At 37.0% G+C, this 10694-nt stretch overlaps 1 protein-coding gene across 1 annotated transcript in view; it reads right to left on the bottom strand.

Annotated features, from left to right (window-relative positions):
- LEKR1 (leucine, glutamate and lysine rich 1) overlaps window positions 1–10443 on the bottom strand; it is a 97533-nt gene extending 87090 nt beyond the window's left edge. The window contains exon 1 of the mRNA XM_012724838.1: window positions 10288–10443. Coding sequence (XP_012580292.1) covers window positions 10288–10433 — 146 coding nt within the window. The 5' untranslated portion in view covers window positions 10434–10443. The remainder of the gene's footprint in view (window positions 1–10287) is intronic.
- Between the last annotated feature and the right edge of the window lie 251 nt (window positions 10444–10694).

The raw sequence follows: 10694 nt of genomic DNA on the forward strand, positions 1-10694 counted from the left end.
ACATTCTTACAAGACATTTCCAGTCCTTTTGTTTCTGCTTCTCCTCTGTACCTATACAAAATCTTTTAATTTTTTTAAGGCACTAATTTTTCACAAAAACAAAATTAACAAAAAGATGCAGAAAATTTAAATCACAAACATGTGCATGGATCAATGAGGAAGTTGATCCATGATTTGACATTCTTACTAAGCAGTCCTGCTTAGTCTAAGCTTGAATCTGACATGTATTCTGCTGTAAAGGTTGGCCACAAATATTATCATATTTCCCAACTGTACATTTGTGTGTATTTTTTTTAAATGAAAATGTTGCCTAACGGTGTTGCTGTTATATTGTCACTTCCTATGCTAATTCGCTCACCAGTCATAATCCTCCTACTTTTTGACCTTCCCTTACGCAATCACATTCAACTAGATAATTTCATTACACCGGTGGAAAAGGGGCATGAATTAAGACTACTTATCTCAGAATCGCACACTGAGAAGAAACATTTCTTTCCATGCCCTCATGCTTTCAGTACATTTTCTGCTATGACTTTATTTGCATGTTTAATGCCAGAATATGAGTTGAATAACTCGAATTTGTCAAAATAGTAACAGTGATGTGAAGTATAGGGAGATGAATATTCAAGTATCTTTCTCAAGATAGATGATCTGGAAAACAGTTATAAAATGATGTCATTCCAGAATAAATGAATGAGCTAACTTAAGTATTTATCTAAGGAATTTTTTCAGAGGATGTCCTGATACCAGCACTTTTATAAAATATTTATGTTCCAATTTAAATTTAAATTTCTAATAGATAAGAGATAGGATTGAAACTCAAAAGACTAAAATAAGCTGCTCTTTAATTGTTCCCCACCCCCCAACAATTATCAGGGAATAGTCATCAATATAAAGAAGCTAATCATTCAAATATTTTAGAAGAGAATTCAAAATTTAAAGTATCCATTCTAATGGCCATACAAAATACCTTAAAAAAAATCCTTATATATGAACGAATTTCTAAATGTGAAGTCATTCTCTACATAAAAAGTCAAACTATTATTTTGTAAAAAAAGTTTTATATGAAAATAAATGACTTTCTTTTACCTTTATATCATGTATAGTGTGAGTCTTGAATACAAAGTGTTCGGAAGGGGGAAAAAAAGCTTTTACAAATGCTTGCTAGCTCATAGTTATTGACACAATAAAAATGTATAATTATTACAAAGTGAAATAGTTTTCTCCTCCTCTGAGCCTTGATCAAAAGCTCGTAGCACATTTAAATATGTACTTCCCTTCTCCCCGACCTTCCTCTTGACACTGCGCCTCCACTCTGCGTCGTTCCTGTTTCCCTGTCTAAGCCCAAGTACAGGTAACCTGCTGGGGCCTTCAGGCTGGCAGTAGGCCAGATATACCCCACGTTTTCTGAGGGCAAATGATGACAAAACCCAGGAACAATCAAACACAAGTGGCAAAACTCAATATAAAAGCTCATGTCCATTAATAGAAAAATGGAATATAAATTCTAGGATGTTATTATGATTCAATATTTTAAATTACATTTGAAAGATATGCTTTTCAATGTGTCCTTGACATTCACTTGAAACTCTGTAGAAGCAAAGCAAGAATATCTTTTACAACTCTCTAAGCATTTACCTGGGTATAAATATTATATTCACCATGAGCGAAGTTGCCTGCTGTGTACAGAAACTGAAATGCCAGGAGGCATATTAAGAGCCAGTGTAAATGATGCAATTTGTGGAAGAGAGCCATCTATAGCCAACATGTATTTACTCTTAATAGAAAACAGGGGTGGCAGCAAGAGATATATGGCTTCTTTTCTCCCTTCTTGGCATGGATATCGCTTTTATAATACAGAACAACACATAAGCTTGAGCGCCTTCCAGGACATATATAATCATTCCTATGTTATGTACATAGGAATGGTAAAATCAAAGTGAAATGGAATATGAAAACATTGACTTCTTGATTCATTTCATATGTTTCAATCACTTATCATATGTTTCAATCACACAAACCACTGTGCTGGGTCTTATGAGAGAAGAAAAAGATAGTTACTGTTCTCCAAGATTTTGACATATTAAAACAGCAAGATTTGGGCCCTCCCTGGTGGCGCAGCAGGTTAAAGCACAGCACTAAGAAGCTTAAGCCACTTCTGCATGAGTTCGATCCCCGCCTGCCCCGGAGGAGATCCACATGGCGTGGCAGACCTCTCCTGACCCGCCCTCCACTCCCCTCAGCGGTGTACTTCGTAGATCTGCCTGTTCTGTTCCCCTCTCTGTCTCTGGTGAATCCTCTCACCCTCCGCATCTCTGGCCTGTACCCCAGCTCTATATGTATGAATAAATAAATAAATCTTTTAAAAAAATAAAATAAAATAAATAAATAAAACAGCAAGATTTAAGAAAAATACTAACAAAATTGTAAAACAACACAGTACATGCTCAACGGCTAGTGATCTGTTTAAAATATAAGTGCTCTACAGTACCAACATGAATCATTGTAGAATGGAGTGCCTTGGAGGTAACATCATAACAGCAACAACAAAAAAGAATTGTGAAAATCAAAATAATCTAACCACAAAGAAAGAAATGAAATGGGTTATTTTGGTTAGGAAAAGAAGAAACATTACAAAAATACTGAAATGAAAATGGCCTCAGAGAGTTTATTATCTTAACCTATATCAAAATTAAAGATTCTTCTTTAATTTTAGTAGTATCGGTTTGAGCTTACTTTTCAAAAATTTTTATTGAGTGTAGGAAAAACTGAAGTGCACTTAACAAATCATTGGAGGCTCACTGTGATCACATCTGAGAGTCCCACACAATATTGGAAGATTTAGCTCCATGAGCTCAACTAGGTTCCTACAGTAAATACTGAGACAAAAATCCCCTGGGATTCTATCAAGGGGAGGGGAAAGGAATATACCAGACCACTCAGCTCTTTCTAAGCAGACCAGCCCCAAATGGAAACTAGTAAACCAACACCTAACCTTCTGGGTACTATTGAGTCTAACTAAACCTGACTGCCAAGTCCAGTAAGTTAAGACCTGCAAAAGGAAACAGAAGGTGGAGGGAGGAGGAAGAGTCTCCAGCAACACGTACAGTACATTCAAAGGGACAGAGTTGCAAGTACGACTCCTAGGAAGTGAAAAAGTTAAGGTATTTCAACAAAGAGAGAAAGGCTGGAAGGATAATCAGGAGCCAAAGATTATGCAAAGTTCAACTATAGAGTGGAGTTTAGGTTTTATTTTAAGGACATTGCAAACCTGTAACAGGCAAAACAGAAGAATCATTGGTCAGATATATGTATTTTCATGCAATCATCCAGAGTGCAGAGTGAAGAATGGATTAGAAATGGACAACAGCTTATATAGAGAGATTGCTGTAGGTGTCCAAATGAAGAATGAACAATGACGATGATTCATGAAGTGAGAGACAAAGGCAAGTTCCAGATACATTCAGGAGAAAGGTGCTAATAGGAAGAATCAAGGATGATACCCAAGAGAGGTAACAATAATTCAAGTTTATGAGATAAGTGACCCATGTATTTTATTAGCTATACACATATACTATACATCACATATACATATATTACATACATACATATGTTTACATTTATGTGTACAACACATATAACACACACCTATATACCTCATCACAACTCGATTTAAACTCTATTTAATCCTTGGAATAAAGTAACCTGGTAATGTAGGTAGTATTGCTCCCTTTTCACAGACTAGGAAATTAAAGCAAAGGGTACTTAGGTAATTTCCCGAAGTTCACTCCACTGATAACTGTGCTGTCAAAACACAAACCTACCTGATCTGATTTCTGACTCTTAACACCACCTCAGTGCTACACGGTGATGAGCAGGACTGCCCTAAACTTAAGACCACAGCTGTGGAAGGAGGAGGGGAAGTTTACTTTGGGATATGGTTGAAACCTGCAATGAAGCAGTTGGAGAGTTTGAGTGAAGAGTTGAATGAACTAACAAGCTGGAACTCAGAAAAGTTTTAAGTGGAACTGGACGCTCACAAGTTTATAACACTATGAAGGACTGAAGCCTTCGGGTTGGGTAAGTTAAATGAAAATTAGAGGGAGCGTGTAGAACAAAAATATAAGCAACATGTGAACAGAGCCTTAAAAGGCTTCAGATTTTACAGAGAAGGAACAGGTAGACAGGCCAGAAAAGGATACCAATGCCAAGCAATGGGCATCACGAGAGGTCACACAAAAATCAGCACAGGACATCATAGAAGTAAAAGAAAAGTGCTTTGTGTTGGAGGGGTACAATGTGGTGTCTCTATCGCTAAGTCAAGAAGGACAAAGAGTTAACATGTTCTTTACATTTAGTAACATTGAAGTAAGCATTTACCCAAACCAGAACATATTCTTTGAAGTGATACTGAGTAAAGTCAAACTACAGTAAGTGAGGTAGCTATGGACGTGAGGACATGGAGACAGCAAGTACTGGTGATTACTTGAAAAGACTAGTATGAAAGGAAGGATAACTAAAGGAGAGCCTTAACTCTCAGACTGATGAAGGCTTCATTTGTTTCTTGAGTCCTGAGGAAATATTTCTGGAGAGGGTGGCATTTTTTTTTAAATTTTATAACAGTTTATTTTTACATCATTTTGTACATTCCCCCCCCCCCCCATTTCAATTGTAATCCCCGCGGGTTTTCCATCACCAAGTCACCCGTGTGCCATCACCATAATCCCATGCACTTCCCTCCCCACCCCCCCATTTTTTATCCCATTCCCCACTCCAGAGAGGGTGGCATTTGTAGAAGGAAAAAAAAAAGTGAAAATCTTCTAAAAAGAGGAAACACTAGGTAGAATCAAATTCCTGGCAGCTGGGGTATTGGCACAGAGAGGGTGGCGTCTTCCACATTAGGGACTTTCCAGGCTCATGAGACAGATGGATAATGGGACGAAAGACTTTTGTCAGTGGAGTTATATGATAGACCACAGAATCTAAGCTGAATAGGACAAGAAGAGGTAACAAAAAGAGACACCAAGATAAAGGTGTTATACATCAATGAAACTGACCACGTTGGATGGAGATGGATGTCCAAGTAAGCGATTTCAGATGAGGAGCCACTTAGGCTGATGGAAAGAACTTTCCACTCTCAGCAACATTTTCAGTTTACTTTAAACTAAGGACAGAACACATAAAGGTTCCTTGTGGAATTTTGCACGTTCTTCAAATGTCCCTGAGTTCTTGTTAATACTGGGTGGCTTTTTGAACAATGGTGGTTTTTCTGCCCAACAAGACAAGGTTCAAGAATTGGCATGGCCTATTGATTCAGAACAGGTTTCCAAAGAGAATGTTTTCGTGCCACAGCTTGCCATAGCCAGATGTTTTTTGGTTTCTGTGATAATTATATTACAGAATAGAAAAAGATAAAGGATTTAGTCAGCAGTGTGAGCGCAGTTATTTAATCTCTTTTTGTTTGCTTAGCCATCCATTAAATGGAAGATACAGAGTTGATGATTATATCTCACTCAGTGAGTTCATTCACTTTTCTCCATTTGAACAATTTGAAATTGTTTCCATTTTGAAATATGTGAATAGTATATAACGAATCTGAGATGCAACCAAATTGCACAATTTTTGAAGATGTATTAATTCAAATCTGCAGCAAACAAAAATTTTCCTATTCCTAAGCTAAAATAAAATGATATAACTTGTTTGTTCAGCCTAGTGGTAAATGAGGCAGTCAAGAGTCGGCTGGAAAGATGAGCGTGGAAAGGAGACAAATAGAAAGGCGCATCAGGGCTGTGCTCCTTAGAGTCACTCGGGGCCAGCAGCACTGGAGGGGCAGCCCCGAGGTCCTGCTGGTCTGGCCCAGATTCTTACAAAACTCCTGCTCCCTGGGCCACCAGGAAGCTGATGTAGATTCTCGTAGGGCTAAATCAGCTGTGTCTAAACAGACAAATAAATAAAACCAACTTCCTGAACCCCTACTCCACTGCTACAAAAACAGATATTCCTGAAGCTCAGCTAAAAGCACATACAGGAAAGCTGTACTTAATGGTTGACCCACAGTGTTGACATGTTTCGTCTCTTGGTTTTTGTCTAACACCTCAGTTTCTTTCCCCACTGCCCCCAATGTTGTTAGTTTTATTATATCCTCTTAAATATCCTCTTAAAACACCTTTTTTTGGGGGGGGAGAAGAAGAGGGATATAATAAATAAAAGTTAACAACTAAGTTCTAAAGTGTGCTTCCTATAAAACCTCTACACCACGGAGCAGAAACAGGCTGTGGGCTGAGTCAAAGTTGAGCTAAGCATTCTAAAAAGACACCCCAATTAAGCTAGAATTAATACTTGTGATGGAGCTGTGATTAGGATATTTCCTCTTCCCAAGAACCTCTCTTGTGATAACAGGCAATGTTTACATATCAAAGTAGGTAGGAGTGGGATGATGTCAATATTTTTCAGTAACTTGAAAAAAACTCAAGTTATTAACCCTAAGTAACAAAAATGGATGAAAAGGGGAAAAAGGAAGGTGAGAGAAGGGAACATGGTTGAACTCCTGCCAGGCACAGGGCAGTATGTATATAATCCCTGTGAAGTAGACATTTCTATAACTGTTTTATAGATAAAGAAACAATGGTACAAAAAGATGATGAGGCTGGGTCAGGGGCTAGGTAACAGCAAAACCTCTACTGTTTACTCAATATCAATATCATATATTGTTCCCTTTCATTCATTCTTATCATTCCCTCTAGGATTCAGTCCAATAAAAATAGCATTTTAGGCCCTCCCTGGTGGCACAATGGGTTAGGACACAGCACTGCAAGCTAGCGTAGCTGCTTCAGTGTAAGTTGGATTTCCGGCCCCAGAGGTGATCCACGTGGCACAGCAGACCTCTCCTGTCTCACCTGCTGCTCCCCTCAGCAGTGTACTTCATCTACCTGCCTGTTCTTCCCCCTGCTCTGTCTCTGGTGAATCCTCTCACCCACCCCTGCACCTCTGGCCTGTACCCCAGTTCTGTATGCATAAATAAATAAATCTTAAAAAAATGTTTTAAAATAAAATAGCATTTTATATTAGAATAATAAATAATTTTAAGTAAGAAAAATTCAAGATAGAAAGGTAAAGAGAAATAATAAATATCTGGGGCCAAAACTCTACTATGCTGACTAAAAAAGCTTGTGGAAAAAAGCAGAAAAGCCATATTGTATTTTGATAACCATGTTGCTATAGCAACAACATAATGATACACAGAGGGCTTTCAAAGTTATCCTGGTAATAAAAGCTATACATGGATACATAGGTCCTCAGTGTTGTTAAATACATACTATTCTCCATAACCTTGCAGATCTAGTAACGAGGAAACCCGTGTAAACATTATGTATACAAGGGTAAAAACACTGTCAACTTCTACTCACTGTTTGCACGTCACAGAAATAAAAAGGCAATAAAAAATATGCCTATACCTAAGGACTTTAGTCAGAAATCCTATCTAGTGTTAGTGTGGAGTGAAGTAAAAGATAATAAAAGGGGCTTGTCTTAGACATGATAGTATGAATAAAACTTGTTTAGACTTCTAAAGTTTAAATTAAGCATAGTACAAATACCAATATAATAAATTCAAATGTGTATGTATAAATTGAGATTTTAAGAAAATGTGTTTTGAACAGTGTAAATTATTTGTTAACCATGCTGTGTCTACTGCAGCTATTTTTCAGTGGCCTGAAAAAGAACAAGTGTTTTTTAAATGGCACTCTCACTACCTGCTGTCAGTGAGACCTATGGGGAACTAAATCCCCACACGCCACTGTAGCAAAGAGAAAACACAGTAGTGAAAACCAGGACTTAGGGTCTCCTTATTCCTACCTCCACCACATCCGTGAGGAGCCTCCAGTCCACCTGGAGTCAGTGAGGCAGATAAGGTAAAGTGACAGAATAGTCACCACTCTGCCTCTCCACTCAGGGTCCTAGGAATAGCAGGCTGCTGACCTTCCATTCCCATCAGTATCAACCAGGGCCAAGCCAGCACAGAGGTAGGACTGGCCAGCACTCCTCCCATTCATGTGGTGTCAATGGGGACAGTGCAAAGCCAAGCTTCTGTCCCATCTTACTGCAACACAACAACGTGAGTCGGCTCTGACTCTCCCTGCTGATGTTGAGTTCACAGCAGGAACTAAGCTTATATGCTCAAGCAGAGACACAAGTAGTTCAAGTTGGTGACCCATCCCCTCCCTCGCAAAGGTCTGAATGAATGTCCACTCCTCTAATCTAATACAGGCAGGGTGAGTCAAGGCTCCACTTTGTTAGAATAGTATCAGCGGGCCTCTGTTTGAACACACCTACCTGGCTTTCATACCATACCTCACAGGGAAGTGCCTGCTGAATTGAAAAAAAAAAATTGAAATAGGATCCACAGTCTCACAGAAGTCTCAAAGCAATCAGAATACAATGGAAATTATTATGACAATATTAGAGTATTAATGAGAGAAGACAGTCAGCAGACATCACTGAATGAATCAGATATTGGAATTATCTGAGGATTATAAAGAAACCATCATAAATATCATTTTAAATGCAATTAAAAATTCTCTTGAAACAAAAGAACATCTCAACAAGAAAGAGAAATAGAAACATAGAAATTATGAAACTAAAAAATAAAATGAGGCCCTCCCTGGTGGCGCAGCAGGTTAAAGCACTGCACTAAGAAGCTGAAACCACTTCCGCATGAGTTCGATTCCCACCTGCCCCGGAGGTGACCACATGGAGTGGCAGACCTCTCCTGACCTGCCCACTGCTCCCCTCAGCAGTGTACTTCGTCAGTCTGCCTGTTCTGCTCCCCACTCTGTCTCTGGTGAAGTCTTTCGCCAACCCTGAGTCTCTGGCCTGTACCCCAGTTCTGTATGCACAAATAAATAAATCTTAAAAAAATAATAAAATAAATAATAAAATGAATAAAATAAAACTCACTAGGTGTACACTACAACAGAATATAAAGACAAAATCAGTGAACTTTAGGAGAAAGTAACAATTTGTTCAAGACTGAACAACTAGAGAAAACAAAAAAATAAACAATGGAGTCTTTATGGGAGATTTATGGGGCACTGACAAAAACAAGTAATATTCATATAAGTGGAAACAGAAAAGGAGAAGAAAGTAGGAGTAGGTAATATTCAAATAAAGAATAGTTGGAAACTTCTTAAATATGGCAAGAGAAATACAATTACAGATTCAACAGGTTGGGTTTTTTTCTTTTCTTTTCTTTTCCAGGATAGAAAAGATAATGATTTTATCCAAATAGAATAAATCCAAAAAATCTAGGTCATGAGATATCATAATTAAACCATAGACTATTTTGTATGCATGTATATTATACTCAATGGAAGGGAGGAAGATTAAAAATCAGAAATTAAATCTGATAGCTCCTTGATCTTGGATTTCTGGCTTCCAAAACTGCAAAAAAACACATTTCTGTCATCTAAGTCACCCAGTCTGTGGTATTTTGCGATGGCAACCCTAGCAGACTAATGTACACACAAAGATGTTTGCTGACATAAGCTATTAGGGAAATACAAACTAAAACTGCAATGTGATACCACTATACCTAACAAAATGGTTAAAATAAAAATAAAAAACATAAAAGATAAATTCTTGCCACTTGCGACAACATGGATGACCCATAAGTATATTATGCTAAGTGAAATAAGTCAGCTGGAGAAAGAGAAAGGTCATAAAACACAAATTGTCATTCTATTTAAATGTCTGCATAAACTCTTTGAAAATGTCTTTAGGAAGACTAAAATGCTGATTAGATCTCACAGTGTTAGAAGCCCTTTAATTTCATTTCAATTTCAATGATTTAGAGTCATGTACCAATTTTAATGTTTAGGTTTTATTTTCAAAACATGAAAAACTTATAGAATAATAGAGTATATATAAGTCTAAATCATTAAGACCTTTTAAAAATAAATGTTTGGAATCAAAAATTACCAAAATTCATGAGTTTTGCTAGACAAATGTTCCTAATGATAAAATTAAAATATATACTTATGATGGAAAAAATATTGTGACCCATCTCAACTTGCAGTTACTGGTTTCAAATGATTCAGATTAAAAAAATAAGCAATCGAACTATAACTAATAAATATATTTATTGATTATTAACAATTATGAGCAAAGTCAAGTCTATTGAAATCCAAATTATATCTGTTATAGAGAAATTTTAGAAAAACATCTAAAGTTAACTTTCTGTACTTTTCTTTCAAACTAAATAAATGACAGAAAAGAAAAACAAACTCCAACCTTTCCATCTTGGATTCATTGTCAATTTTGTACTGTTCAAAATCTTGACTAAGCGCCTGTAGCTTTTCTTGAAGTCTCTTTTCACGGTCTATACTTCCTTGATAAAATTTCAACTCTTTTTCCATGGCTTTTACTTTTTCTTCCATAGCCTTAAACTCGTGAAGAATTAAATAGCTGACTCCACAGAACTTACAGACTTTTTCTTCAGGGGACATCTAGAAAATAGAACATACATTTACCAAAATGATGTATTATTTTTAATTCTAAAAAATAAAATTCAACTGAAGCTATTATAGCCACATAGTACTATGCCATGGGTAATAATTCTAACACTGACTACATCTGGATAAGAGTTTAAAAACAGATATGATATTGACTCTGACACAAAATCTTGGAATTAGAAAAGG

Source organism: Condylura cristata, unplaced genomic scaffold, assembly GCF_000260355.1.
Source record: "Condylura cristata isolate star-nosed mole 26May11 unplaced genomic scaffold, ConCri1.0 scaffold00014, whole genome shotgun sequence".
In the NCBI taxonomy this organism is placed as follows: Eukaryota; Metazoa; Chordata; class Mammalia; order Eulipotyphla; family Talpidae; genus Condylura; species Condylura cristata.